Source organism: Mytilus galloprovincialis, chromosome 1 (assembly GCF_965363235.1).
Source record: "Mytilus galloprovincialis chromosome 1, xbMytGall1.hap1.1, whole genome shotgun sequence".
Lineage (NCBI taxonomy): Eukaryota > Metazoa > Mollusca > Bivalvia > Mytilida > Mytilidae > Mytilus > Mytilus galloprovincialis.
In genome coordinates, this window is record NC_134838.1 from 89826544 (window position 1) to 89841674 (window position 15131).

Here is a 15131-nt window from a genome sequence, read left to right on the forward strand (position 1 = left end):
CAACAAACCATTATACAGAGTTTTTTTCTAAATGCCTTCAGATATTGGGCTGATTTTTGGTTTGTGAGTTAACCATGATGAGTTACAGATCAAGTTTAAATTTCGTTCTGCTCCTCTATTTTGCTGAAACTACGTGCTTGGACTTTGATAAATTGTTGAAAATCACAGTTATACAGACTTTTTTTCTAAACACTTTATGATATTGGGCTGATTTTTGGTTTGTGAGTTCACCATGATGAGATACAGGTCAAGTTGAAGTTTTGTTCCGCTTCGCAAATTTTTGCCGAAATTACAGGCTTTTGGTTTTGATAAATTGTTGAAAATAACAGTTATACAGATGTTTTTCTAAACGCTTTCAGATATTGTGCTGATTTTTGGTATGTTAGTTACTCATGATGAGTTACAAACACTTTATGATATTGGGCTGATTTTTGGTATGTGAGTTCACCATGATGAGTTACAGATCAAGTTTAAATTTTGTTCCTCTCCATTAATTTTTGCCAAAATTAAGGGTTTACAACTTTGAAAATTGTTGAACAGTTATACAGACTTTTTTTCTATAGGCCTCCACATTTTGAGCTGAGTTATGTTAACAGTTAATTTATAATTATGAACATATCAATGTGAGACTACCATCATGTTTGTGTCCACATGTGTTTTTGAAATTGCAGATTTTTCAACTTTTTGGGACGAGGCCATTCATGTCGCTTTGACATATCTAGTTTTAAAATGAAATTTATCCTCAGAAATTCAGTTTACAAAATGATTTGTTTATATATATCTTAACTTGTCTAGAAAATTTCATAAATTGTGCATTATGCATGACTGTAGTAGCTGTTTTAGAAATATCAATGATGTCAATGTTAAAGTAATATTTAAAATGTATGATTGTAGAAGAAACACTCTAATTCAAAGATGCTGCCTTCAAATGCTAATTAATACATTGCAAATTTCAATGTTTAGTTCCCACTGCAAAATGAGAACAATTTCAACCTCCAGTGCTCACAACGTTGTAACTATTATTCTTAAAGTAATACATGTACATACAGAAAGGGGGCTGTTGTCCATCCACTTCAGTTCTTAGCTAGAAACAAAGATATATATGTAAAATTGAGCATTGAGTGTTTTATATTGTATGCTAAATAAATGAAGTCTTTATAATGTCTCAAACTACTTCCAGGCGATTCATCAGATGAAGAATGCACAGAAAAACTTGAACCAACTAAGGAAGATGTTGTGCCTAGTGTCAACAGTTGTGTAGTAGATAAAGTACCTGATGAGGTGGCAATACAAATATTTTCTTACCTTAATCCACAGGACTTAGGCAGGTGTGCTCAAGTCTCACATCGATGGAATAGACTTGCATTAGACACTAGTTTATGGAGAAACTTTTTACCTATACAGTGGTCCAAAGGTATAATGTGTTATATGCTGGAGATATAATATAATACCAATATGAAATGATTATTATACCCCACGCAAAGGATATAATGTTTTTGACCTGTCCGTCCTTCTGTCAGTCAGTCCTATTTCTTGTCATTGCAACTCCTCTCAAACCACACAACAGAATTTCACGAAACCTTTTAAGATAATAAGGACATACTATGTAGATGTGCATATCCACAGGAAATTACGATTCAATTTTTTTTCTAGGAGTTACACCTCTTTGAACTTATTTGCTCTAAGGTACTACTTCAACAGTTTGTCAACTCAACTCCTCTGAAACCACAACAGAATTTCATGAAATTTTGTAGATAAAAAGGACATACTATGTAGATGTACATATTGACAGGAAACTATTATTCAATATTTTTTCTTATACAATTTTTTTTTCTCACACTTATTTAATTTCTCCAATGACAATGTGGGGATGTGGGGTATGTGAGCGTGCTCACTAAGGTTCTTTAGTTATAACAGGTTCTAAAATACATTTCCAATACGAAATGTTTATTTATAATTTAATACTGTAAGGAATTCTGCATCTTTGTGCTTATTCCTTAAGTTTCATGAAAAGTCCAGTTCTTTATACTAGGTGACTAATAATATGTTAGGAATTATGTGACATTTGATGAAATATAGGTGAACATGACTGGCATTTCATGCTTATTTAGCTTTAAAGTTATATATATCAGGTCTTAGATTCTTTAATTCAACCTTCAATCAGAACTGATTTAATTGCTGTCACTTATATGGTTAAAAATCTATATTTAGGAATTCCTGTATGTGTTACCATCATGGTTTTTACAATAAAAAAAATCTGCTTCTTTTCATTTCTAAAGCATCTTTTAGCATCTGAAATTTAGTATAAAGTTTTCTATATTTTGGATGTTGAATTACAGCAAATATCAAATAAGACTAATAAACTTACCCAGTATGTATTAATAAGATAGTATAATTTTTAGGAGTTTGGAGTTTTACTCCCATGGTAGATATTGAAGTAGAAGAGCAAAGTTTGTTAGAGAACAAAGATGAATGTGTAGCCATATATTATGATGAAGATGCAGACATTGATGAATCTGAAGAAGATGATGATACTAAGCGAATTAAAAAGGTATTGTTTAAATTTTATTTCATTCGTACCCTTGCTTAATGGTAAAACATTAGGGAATTAAAAGTGATGTGTGCTTGCATTGATCAAGTAAATGGCATTTGTAATTTGTAAATGATAAAATCCTAAAGAACTTGGTACTCATTCGAACCTGTTCACTGCAATTTTATTTTTCACATGTACACGAGCCATGTTACTTGTGCAAACCAATGGATTTAAATTGTTAATTAGTAAGATGTCATACATGAAACAACATTGATCTTTAATAATAAGTAGGTTTTACTTTGTTTTCTTGCATTGTAAAACTCTCGCCAGAATGAGAAAATATAATTTGTAGTTGAAAACATTTACATAATGTAAAAGAAATTGATGTACATTTATTGTTTCACAACAGATTATATTCATCTTTACATTTTAATTCATTATTTGAATTGTGATAAAACTTTTCATAAAAAGCCAATGTTACAATTTAAGATAAAGATGGAAACCAGCATGTTGATGAGTATGATGAAGTATCTGTTACCTAAAGTAGGGTATGGTGTAAAGACAATAAATCTGGCTTTCAGTCAAGGCCTTGTTAATGGTTTGGTATGTATTATGAATAAATATATATAGAATAACCATATATTGTCTCGAAATATCAATGTTATTTGTTCAAGGCTTCGAAACAGGTAGAAAGTCAGGCTGAGCATTTCTACCTGTTTCGAGCTGAGTACAATTAACATTGATATTTAATCTAAGGTAGCACTCCACAGTTAGAAAATAAAATTAAAAATGAACCACAAAATGTTTAATCATCTCCTATTCCTGGATTTCTAATACATTAACCTAACTGTTTGTGTTATACATGTGCATAAGTATGTAATCAGTATCTTCCATAGATTTGATTTTCAAAAGTTAAAAGGGTGAAATATAATTCCTTTAATGTGTATCCATGGCAACAATCTGCATTTATTTACCATAAAATATTGCAAAAAGGGGGGTGAAACTGTCACATATCCCCCAAAATTTGAATCAAACTAGAATTTCAATGCCCATGAGTGATACCTTTTTAGAAAACATTAATCTTCCTAATGATCAAATAAAAAATGGGTGTATTTCGCCTCATTTTTTCGTAAAATTTAATCACAAAGTTTGTGCGACAAAAAGTTGGAAAAAAACATTACAATAATTGCCGGACCAATGTATGGTATGGATATGCAAATACGGACTGTCATACAGAAAACAGCCTATATTACATACATTACATAATCTTAATGGTCATATAAACCCAATAGGGAAGCTATTTTAATCATCAGCTATCCAAAAATGAATTTTATTCCACACTAGCTCTCATCTTTGAAAAATCCACGGGGGCCAAAATGCGAAACTACACATCAACTGTGGAGTGCTACCTAAGAGTAACTTAAATAAAAGAAGTGCAAATAACATTGATATTTCGAGACAATGTATGGTTATTCTTAATATACTGCAACTCTTATAACTGTTCTAAATGAAGTATTTTTGGTAAAAACCATTATTTCTTATTTTTGAGAGGAAGACATGAATATTTTTGCGACCCTGTGTTTTATTGACGTCATAAATAAAACTCTACGGAAATGTATTGTCAATGTCATAAACAAGGTGATATACAGTCAGTGACTGTATAACACATATGAAAATACGGTCGAGGCAATTGAACAGCTCAAATAGCACAGCTGCAGTATATATTAATGTATAGTATAAGGGAGATAATTCTATTTTGCTGTTTGAAATTTACACATTTGGTAATTTACATATTTACATTGAAGATAAGGATATTTTGAAATGTTGTCAATGCTTCTGAAACAGCAATGGTTGAATAATCAGTGAATCACTCAAAGTGTATCTACTTAAAGAAAAATGTCTCTTTGATTAAAATTAATTAAATTGAACTAATTGTTGAAACCTCTCTCATATTCTGCATTATATTATGAGTCAATCATCTAATTTTAACATTATTTTTTTTTCTAGTTGTATAAGATGCTGTCATTATGTCCACTAGTAGAGAACCTAGATTTAACTCATACTAGGGTGTCAGATCTTGGATTTAAAAGGTTAGTGAAAAATTAAATTCTAGCACTATTCGGATGAATTATAATATGTTGTACTGAATGAAAACATGTTAAAAATCTACAAAGATAACTTTGTACAAAAGCACTTGAAACCCTTTTATCATGATGCTGATTTAGGATCGTTATCTTGAATCTTGAAAAAGGACAAACTAACTTGGTGGTTTTGTGTAAATATATGAATATATGCTAATGAAGTTGTAATTAAATAGTTATGTTACCCACTAGGTCAAACCAAAGACTTAAAAATGATATATGTAGCTACACAGTCAAACATTCACATTTAGGAATAAAGAAAGACTGCCTGCTTCAGACCAAAAACATTATATTGGTATCTAATTAAAACCCCCAAAAAATATATATGTTGTTCCAGTTACCCAACCGACCCTAGTTTAACTTAGTTATAATAAATAAATGCATGAACTATGCAAAAAAGAATCATTGATAGTTTTTTTATACGACCCCAAAAAAAATTTGGGTTCGTATAATGGTATGATGTCGTCGTCGTCCGAAGACACTTTGGTTTCCGGATAATAACTTTAGTTTAAGTGAATAGATCTTATTGAAATTTTTTCAGAAGGTTCAATATCACAAAAGGAAGGTTGGGATTTATTTTGGGGATGATGGTCCGAACCGTTTAGGAATTAGGGGCCCAAAAGGGGCCAAAACAAGCATTTTTCTAGTTTCAGGATAATAACTTGTTTACCAGTATTTCAATTGCTCTGAAAGTATACTGCAATGTTTAAAATCACAAGTAGAAGGTTTGGATTCATTTAAGGGGTTATGGGGCCAAAGTTTAGGAATTAAGGGCCAAAAAGGGGCCAAAACAAGCATTTTTCTAGTTTCCAGACAATACCTTGTGTGTAATTGCATGGATCTCTCTGAAATTGTACCACAATGTACCATATAACAAATGGGAGGCTGGGATTAAGTTTTGGGTTAATTGCCCAAAATATGTAGGAATTAAGGGCCAAAAAAGGCCCAAAAAGAAGCATGTTTCTAGTTTCCAAACAATCATGACAATAACTTGTGTTTAAGTGTATGGATCTCTCTGAAATTGTACTATAAGGTTCAATATTACAAAGGAAAGCATGGGATTGAGTTTAAGGGTTATTGCTCCAAGGGGGGGTTTCAATAAATTGGGGGGGGGGGGATCTCAGTTTACCATTTTTTTAAGGGATTTTTTTTTTTTTTTCAACATTTTTCAAATTTCAAATTTTGAAAAGTTTCAATAAGAAATATTCAATTGCACAGTATTGTGCAATAGATGTGTTAGATCTTGAACCACATTTATTTTGTGGCAAAAACCTATATTATGTCAAAAATTTGATCACAATCAAAATTCAGACAGTATCAAGCTTGAATATTGTGACCAAATTTGCCCCAACTGTTCAGGGTTCGACCACTGGGGTCGTATAAAGCTGCGCCCTGCGGAGCACCTGGTTGAAATAAATAGTTGATGCAGATTCAATTCCTAAATTTGTGAACTATGGTTTATGTTTTTCAGCCTTGGTAGAAATGGGTGTGGAGGTAATCTGAAAAGAGTAGATTTAGCTGGCTGTAAGAATATTACTGATGTGACTTTAGAAAGGTTGTCCCAAGCGTTACGTTCAAAACCTGAAATCAGACAGGAAGACTGTGATGATAACAATCATGAAGAAAAAAATGAAATAGAATTGAATGAAAAAGGAGATAAATCTTCAAAAGATTCAGACTGTCATGTGACTTGTAGACAGAATATCAAAGAACAAACAGTTCATGAAGACTGCAAGATATCTTTCACAAATGACATAGAAGATCATTCTCCGAGGATGTCTGAAAGTTTGGCAAACCAGAAAGGCAGATCTGTTGACTTAACACTGACAACTCCAACATTAAAGGTTGGTTATATAACTGAGGAATCTCCTAGATTGACTTTAAACACTGGGAATATTTCTTCGTTTGGACAAAGGACTAGTTTATGTTGTCCTAAGAATTGTTGTTTTGACGCTGCATCAGTAAAACATTTTGATCAGCATTCTAAAAACATGAACTTCAAATGTCTGACTGACATAAATGAATGGACTAAAATCTGTGCTGTAAAACATGGACATGAATCTGAAATCATCTGTGATAATTTAGAATGTGGACTTGAATATCTCAGTTTATCTGGATGTTCTCATATTACAGATAAAGGGATAAGGTAGGTTTAGGAGACTGGTATGCTTTCTAGATGATCTATGTAAACTGCAGGAATTTAAATTTTGTTTTAGAAGTGTGGTGCAGAACAGAAGGAAATTTAATGAAAACAGTGTCATTATTCATTACACATTACCCATTCACACCCAAAATTAAACTCAAAGCAAATAAGTATAGATTCCTACGCTGCAACAAGTGTATTACGATATTTCTCCACTCGAGACAATTAAATTTTATTATTTAAAGCGCGAGGCTTGCCGAGCTCTGTAAATGACTAAAATTTAACTGTCGAGAGTGGAGAAATATCGTAATACACGAGTTATAGTGTAGGAATCTGTTTCTCTAATGATTTTAATCCTTTTTTCAAAGATTTTCAGAAACTTGTGTTCTTTATATGCGACGTCATCAGACATGGTCGCCTTTTTTCATGATGTCACAATAGGAAAATTCAGAAGAAAACAAAACATTTAGACGTCATAATCAAATTTCGACTAATCATTTGCCGAGAACTGATTTTTCACTAGTTAGGAGAAATAGTTTTCTCACACCGGTGTCAGAGGAAATGTGAAAATAGCAAAATATTAGAGAAACAATACTTCACTGATTTGTAACCATTGAAGTGTGTATGGGGATCTTATTTTATATTTTTTAAAAATGTTGTGATACATTTCTTCAGTACATGATCTATTGAACACATTAATGACTTGGTCAGCTGCTTAACAGTAATTCGATTTAGGAGTGGGGGGTCTTGTTTTGTATGGCAATTAACTTGTATCCATGACTACTAACAGGTTTTAGATATTTCATTAGCTATGTCACTAATTTGCATGATAAGTAACAGTTAATGATAGGTAATGAAAAAATAATATAATTTTTATATCATCTATATATAATATACATGTAGCATGATATTGATAACCACTTTTCTCTAATTCTTCTTCAATTTATCCCTTTCTGCACCCATTGTATAAAAAAAATTAATCAACATGTGGTTCGTTTGATCTCAGAACTTCATTGGTTAAAATCCGATTATGACGTAAAATTTTCTTGCTTTCCTCTGAATTTCCTATTGTGAGGGCATGAAAAAAGGCGAGCATGCCTGATGAAGTCACATAGAAAGAACACATCTTTTTGCAGATAGTTCGAAAAGAAGGAATAAGTTTGCCTGCATAATGTTAGAAAAGCCACCATCAAATCTCGTGTAATATGATATTTATCCACTCTGGACAGTTAAATTTTAAATATTTAACTGTTTCGAGTGGATAAATATCATATTACAGTCGATGCAGTGGTAGAATCTATATTTAGCTACCTAGCATATTCCATCTGACAATATATTTACCAAATATCCCTTTGATCATTAATAAAGTTTTTTGAAAAAGGGAAGTTAGCAGGTATTTACTTTAGTTACTTGCTCTTTAGTATGCTGAAAATAGCTGAATTTAGAATTTCATATCATTAAAGTTTTAGTTCATTTGTCCCATTGCATGTTTTACCTTAATTCTAGACAAAGTTAAGGTATGCAATTAAAAATATTTCTCCAGCAACCCCACTTTAATTCATGGCAATATTTAATTTCTAATATATTTCGTACAAAACTTTAATATAGAAAAAAAAGTGTCATAATTATTATTAAGTTTTGGCATGATTTTTCCTTTGATTAACAAAAGGCTTATTTTTGTCTTGGCTTAAAAAGCGAGACTAAGGTATACTGTTTCTGGCATCAGCGGTATCAGAAGTGTGTGATTAGGTCAGGTTATGGGGAACCAACCACTTATGATATTAAAGTCAATGATAATTGGTATACAGTTTTAAAAGTACCAGTATTGACACATCTCATTTCCAAGGAGATCATTTGGCCCTCCCCCTCAGTCAAAGTCTATTGAATTTAAAACTTCAGTATAGTTAATTATAACTTTGTAAAGTTTGTGAACAGAAGTTATTTGACCCTTTACCCATAGTCATATTTCATTGACTTTGAATATTTTGCATATTTTACATTACAAAATACATGTATTGCTATTCTAATTTCAATAATTGTGTTTTACTATCAAAAATATATGCAGGCTAGACAAATCTCTGTGTCAAAAGTTTATTTTAAGTTTAACAATTATATTAAACATCTCTGTTAATACCATGTTTTTTTAAACATTTTCTAATGAAATAATTACATGAATTACCACGGTTTTTAAAATAAACCCAAATTTGAAAGTGGCAAAGGTACAGGCTATTAAGAATGAAAATCAAGACATTTTCTGATAAATATCTATGACAATTGTATTAATTTCCTATTTTTAGAGCATTAGTGATAGACCAGCAGACATTTCCATCGTTGCAATTCCTTGACCTATCTGGTTGTGATAAAGTGACTTCTTTAGCCCTGACTGACCTGGTCAGTGTGTGCACCTCACTTGACCATCAGTTCTTATACTATTGTGACAATGTAACAGCAGATCCATATTCTGATTCAGCAAGTGGGTGTCAGAACTTGGAATGTCCGACGAGAGCGTGTTGTCGTACAGGATGCTAGGTAGGTTTAAATGTGTAGATGTTTAAATTTTGTATTTTCTTTTAAACTCAATGTCAGAGTTATGGCCATTTTAGAATTTGTGGTGAGATTTTAAAATTTTATAAATAAGAAAGCAATAAGTTTATTGTAATTCTAGATGTAAAGTATATTTATTAATATGTAGGCATCACTATGAAGATGTTGGAATACTATGTACCATGGAAGTGATGGAGGTTATATTGATGACTGGGTTCATTCGTTCTGATTATGAAATATTAGAACTTGTTAGTCAGACCCAAAGCCAAATTTTTTTTACGCTGCACTGTGTGTTTGCATAACATTTAGTTAGATTAAGGGAATACATCAATGAATCCACAATGATACAGTAACTCTAAAAAAAACCACAATTTACAGATTAAATTAATTGGTTCATTGTGTTGATTGAGTTAAGTCATTCCAATTGATATTTTATGGTGTGTCTTTCTATGTTGTGTTGTTATACTATTGTTTCAGAAAAGGGACTATTAAAATGTTTAATCCTGCTGCAATTGTTTGCACCTGTCCTAAGTCAGGAATCTAATGTTCAGTGGTTGTCGTCTGTTTATGTGGTTCATTAGTGTTTGTCGTTTCTCATTTTTTTTTTTAAATGAATAAAGGCAACAGTAGTATACCGCTTAATTTTCCCGCTTGAATGGTTTTACACTAGTAATTCTTTTGGCCCTTTATAGCTAGCTGTTTGGTGTGAGCCTAGGGTTCGTACTGAAGACCGTACCTTGACCTATAATGGTTTAATTTTATAATTGTGACTTCGATGGAGAGTTGTCTAATTGGCACTCAGACCACATTTTCCTATATGTATTGATTAATCTTTACAATATTCCAAAATCATTGAAAGGAGTTTGTTTTCGAACCTCGCAGCAGATCATGACCATTTAATCTAATCTCACACTTAGAAAAATTACCCAAATCGTGTGAAAATTTCTGAACCTTTTAAGATATTGAGATTGTAGATATATTAAGATTCTAGATTTAGATTATTTAAGAGAGTTTTTGGGGAAGACGGCTTCAAGCCGTCAATCCCCAATGGGGTTGACCAGAGTGACATTCCCTCACATCATTCATTTTGTTTTTATAGTGTGGAAAACCCCCCAACAAATCTTACTAAGAATGATGAGATGGGGAGACACAAATGAATAAATTGACTTTAAACACTTTTTTACACATTTCCCTTCTGTTTCTCTCGAAATTATTGTATATCGAGCTCTCCTTTACACTATTTACGTTTCTTTTACAATCTGGAAAAATCAGTATGACGAGATATTCTAAATATATCCAACCTACATTATATTTTATAGTGACGTCATTGTTGGAATGCCACACTACGCATAAGCAGGGATATCCTTCACTGGTTATTTAAATCATTCTCAAAGATTGTGCACCTATCAAAAAATAGTATTTGTTGAATTTAAACATAATAATGTTTGCTGTAGATGATTTAAACATCAACATGCAATACTTTAATTTGTAGGTCAACAACTTTCAAAGTAAACAGGAAGTCCGAGGGGCTACATGAGATCGGGGAGAGAAACGATCTTTTCCATTTTTTTCTGTAAAACTCTGTTTTGAGAATCTTCCTCCAATTCAGGAGCACCTCAATTTATGAGCTAATTATCCACTAAAATAAACACTTAAAATGTGACATTTAGTATATGATAAGTAGTCTTTCATTAAAACTAAATTTTGTGTACCAACATAATCATTGTAATAGTTACAAAAAAAAATTACAAATGTTGCATTTTGTAGTTTAAACCTATTTATTCATGAATTTTACAAATATATCAAAATGTAGGATTTGGAAACAAGCTTCACACAGTTTACATCAATCATATTGTTATTTTTATTAGTACCTGTATCCCTGTGATGAGAGATATAACTGGGAACTTTATCAATGGAAATTTAAAACTGAATAGATTTTTCAGTCCTAACTTTCTTAAGAAAAAAAATAAAATTTTTAAGAGTACTGTCACAAAAAATGGAAAATGGCCCTAGCCTACAGTTCAGTCGTACACTATTAAGATTTCAAAAATAATTGTAGTTGTTGTTAAATGACAGAATTCAACTAGTTGAATTTTAGATAATTAACTATCAACTTTAATTGAATGTTTAGATTTAGAAGATGCAGATCTCTTCCATTGGTCTAAATTGAATCCTAAACTAAAGAAACGAAATTACATTAAACAACAATTGATTCCAATAGTGTCAACCTTCCACATGTTCTAGCTGTTCTTTTTTTCATTCTTTATGTGAAGACTATCAAAAGATAACCCCCCCCCCCCCCCCCCAAACCCCCACCCCAAAAAAATGAAATAGAAACAAGGGCCGTCTTTCCCCTCAGAGCTATTCAGCTCTTTGATTGCATTTTCTTTCTCACCTTCAAAGATAGTCTTAAAAGTGTGATTTAGGCGTTCTCATGTTGCCCATTGGTGGGTCAACAATTGTTAAAGTTTGTGATTAGTTTACCGAGACAAGAAATGTCTTCATGGCTGTAGTATTTTTTCTTTAAATGTAATGGAAAAAAATAATTATTGAATTGGTTTCTGAAAAATTGATAATGTTTTATACATTTATATCCCAAAACTAGAAGTTGGGGCTATATTGCAATTAATGTACTGAATTCATCTGTCTGATTGCCCAAGAAACTTTTTTGTCCCACTTTTCTCAGAACTAATTACCAGTAAAAGAATGACTTTTTGGTTAGTAGATTGCTAGTGAAATGAGTTGTAAAGTGCAAGCACTTATAAGGTTGGTTATATACCTACTTCTCGTTTGCCAATGTTTTGAATTTTTCTATGAGTTGAAATTTCAGCACACTTTTCATTATTGTTGTAGACTGTTGACTCTCTCAACATGATTTGTTGTTGGATTGCGGTCTCATTTACATAAACCAAGATTTTTTTATTGATATAGAATTGCTATATGTAATATAAATTACAAGTAATGCTAGATCTTAATTTAAATTATGATACATGTAACAAGTGTTTATTTTACCACCATGCTTGTATAAATACAGTATTAAATTATCAGATCAATAAATATTACTTTGATCCAACCAACATTAGAATATTGAATTACTTCCCTTTTATCATGTTTGTCTTCATTTAAAAGGCTTTTAGTAGTCAATTCAGGTTTTGTTTTCTTTCTTTCACTCATAACATTTCACTGAGAACATATATAGATATGGATAATTATCTGTTATTGAGAGCTGATAGATGGTGGTCTTTGATTGCTAATTATTGCATATTTGTGTGTACCATATCAAATGTCACACAATATACCAATTAACTTGTAATGAAGAAGATTTCTTACAGGAATTTGATATTATTATTTTGGATAAATAGTAAATGGGGATATTTGATACTGATACATTGGTTTAGGTTCTTAATAACCTAATATTTCATTTGTACAAGGTTTAGAATAATTTTGAAGTGCAAGGCTTTGAGAGCATATTAATCCTGTTCTGTTCATGCTAAATACATTTTATAACATAGAAAGTTATTTCCTTCATACTGCATTGTTAATTGCTAAAAAAAATTGGGAGAAAACTGTGTATTTGGTTCACAAAGCAAATATTAAACAATGTAAAATCCCATCTTCCTGTATTCCAATGTGTTCAGTTGGACAGTCCTTTCTCTATACTCCAGACAAATGCTGAAAGTCCTATCAATATGATGTTATCACATGGGTATTGGTTTCACTGATTCATTGAATATTTATGGTTATTATGTATATTCTATAAGCTGTAATATGTATTGCTTTGGAATAAAGAATTTATTTATTCATATAAATGACCTAAAAAGTTCTCTGCAATAACAAATATCTTTATCTTTTGTTCTTGGAATTGATAGTAACATTTCAAACTGTTCTAAGAATTGGTATCATTCCCTGTATATGTACTAGTGCTTAAGTTGACGTTAAGGATCCAAATGATCTTGCTATTATAGTATATCTCTTAGCTCATTAATGCAGTCATTCTGGATATCAGCAAGAAGAAAAGAACAGAAACATTGTTCCTTTCATAATAGATTAATTCCAAGGTTATCAAGTGAATTTTGTCTTCTATAGCATACAGCATGGTGCCATAAATAATCAACCTATTTATGGCTGCTTATAACTGAAATGTGAAATGTACTTTTATATTAACTCGCCTCACAATAAAGAACTATACTTTTAATATTTAGTTATTAGAACTTGTCTGCTGCATAGAAAAAAGCTTAAAAAGAGTGCCAAACCAAGCACAAAACAGTTTATTCCTAAGCATTTATTCATCAGAAGTTAGATATTTTCAATAAGATAGGTGTCAAAGGAAATATTTTCAATAAGATTGGTGTCAAAGGAAAACAAACATTCTGACAGAGTATACTTAAGCATGCAAAATCTACTCTGTTGGCATAATTATTAGTCTAGCATGATAGTCAGATGACTTCTTCAATTCACTCTTTTATCCTGTACACCATCTGATAGTTTACTATTGATTACACAGCATATTTTCTGTTACTGACACTAAGTCACATTACCTTGAAAATATCTACAAAAACATGGTTTGTATTCATAGAGTTCTGTCAAAGAGGATTTAACATTCACGGCAACCTTCTTTAGACAAGTTAATCAGAAGCAATTGGCCTGTTTTGAAACAATTCAGATGAGGCTTACTGATTTTGATTGCTACTGGAAATCAAGGGTATATTTATCTTTCATTTTGAGGGTTTCTTCCTGTCTTTCTTTCTACATACTGTGGATTCATTTATTTCCGTGAGTATCAATTTTCGTGAAATGAAGAAAACTTGCATTTTCAAGGATATTTGATTTCGTTGTTTTGCCAATCTCTGTATAACAAGCCTATGGAAAATTTGTAATTTCGTTGAACATTCGAATTGTGATTCACCTGTACCAAAGAAATCCGAAAAATTTGTTTTCCACAAATTATAATGAATCTACAGTATATAACATTGATGCTTTGGCATATGGAATTGTTTGGCTTTTAATCCTTTTTTTCTAGTGATTCTGTGGCAGAGGTGTATGCTGTCCCTACCTTCAGTTTGAATGAGTGTAATAATACCTGCTGTTAAACTCTCTTGCTTTTAAAATTATTTGATTAATATGTGAACCTGTATAAAGTCTAGATATTTATGTAACCATGCACAAAGCCTCTGTCAGTAAAACGTTCTCAATCAGAACCAAAGGTTTTTGTGCTATCATAAAAAGAATTGGGTTTTAGTAGAGTATTATATACAGCAGTGTTAGTTGATAAAGAATTTAATTTGGAATGATGTAACAGTATTACGAAATACTTGAAAATATCCATGTATGAACTATGAAAGGAAATTTGAGATATACTCCAATAAGGCAACAATCAATAAAGTTTTGATTAATATATGATACTTTTTTTGTTTTAATAAAAAAAAAAAGTCTTTTTTTTGTACTAAATGTTTTGTTGATAGTTTCTGACAAGCTAGATATTATTGTGTATCTAAAAAGGAATGTTAGATCATGTTAAAGACAAAACTGAAACAAATGTTATACTTCATTTGTATTCTCAATTAAGCAACAAAAAAAAAAGACCCCGAAATACTCGGGCGACCATACCATAAAATCTTATTGCGTTAACATTTATGTATGAATGAATGTTAAGTTACGATATTTTACATGATCTCTTAAATGCATTGCCAACTATAAACAAAAATCATATGTAAACTGGATTTAAAAAGAAAATATACGGATTAACTTCAACCGGAGGAAAAAAAATATA

The 15131-nt window shown here is 31.3% G+C and overlaps 1 protein-coding gene across 2 annotated transcripts in view; it reads left to right on the forward strand.

The window, feature by feature from the left end:
• The window catches only part of LOC143044139 (F-box/LRR-repeat protein 5-like), a 39742-nt gene that overhangs the window by 6647 nt on the left and 17964 nt on the right, over positions 1-15131 (forward strand). For both annotated transcript variants that reach the window (XM_076216062.1, XM_076216063.1), the window contains exons 4-9: positions 1181-1414; positions 2403-2551; positions 3023-3136; positions 4541-4623; positions 6146-6820; positions 9115-9346. In XM_076216062.1, the coding sequence (XP_076072177.1) occupies positions 1181-1414; positions 2403-2551; positions 3023-3136; positions 4541-4623; positions 6146-6820; positions 9115-9346 (1487 nt within the window). The remainder of the gene's footprint in view (positions 1-1180; positions 1415-2402; positions 2552-3022; positions 3137-4540; positions 4624-6145; positions 6821-9114; positions 9347-15131) is intronic.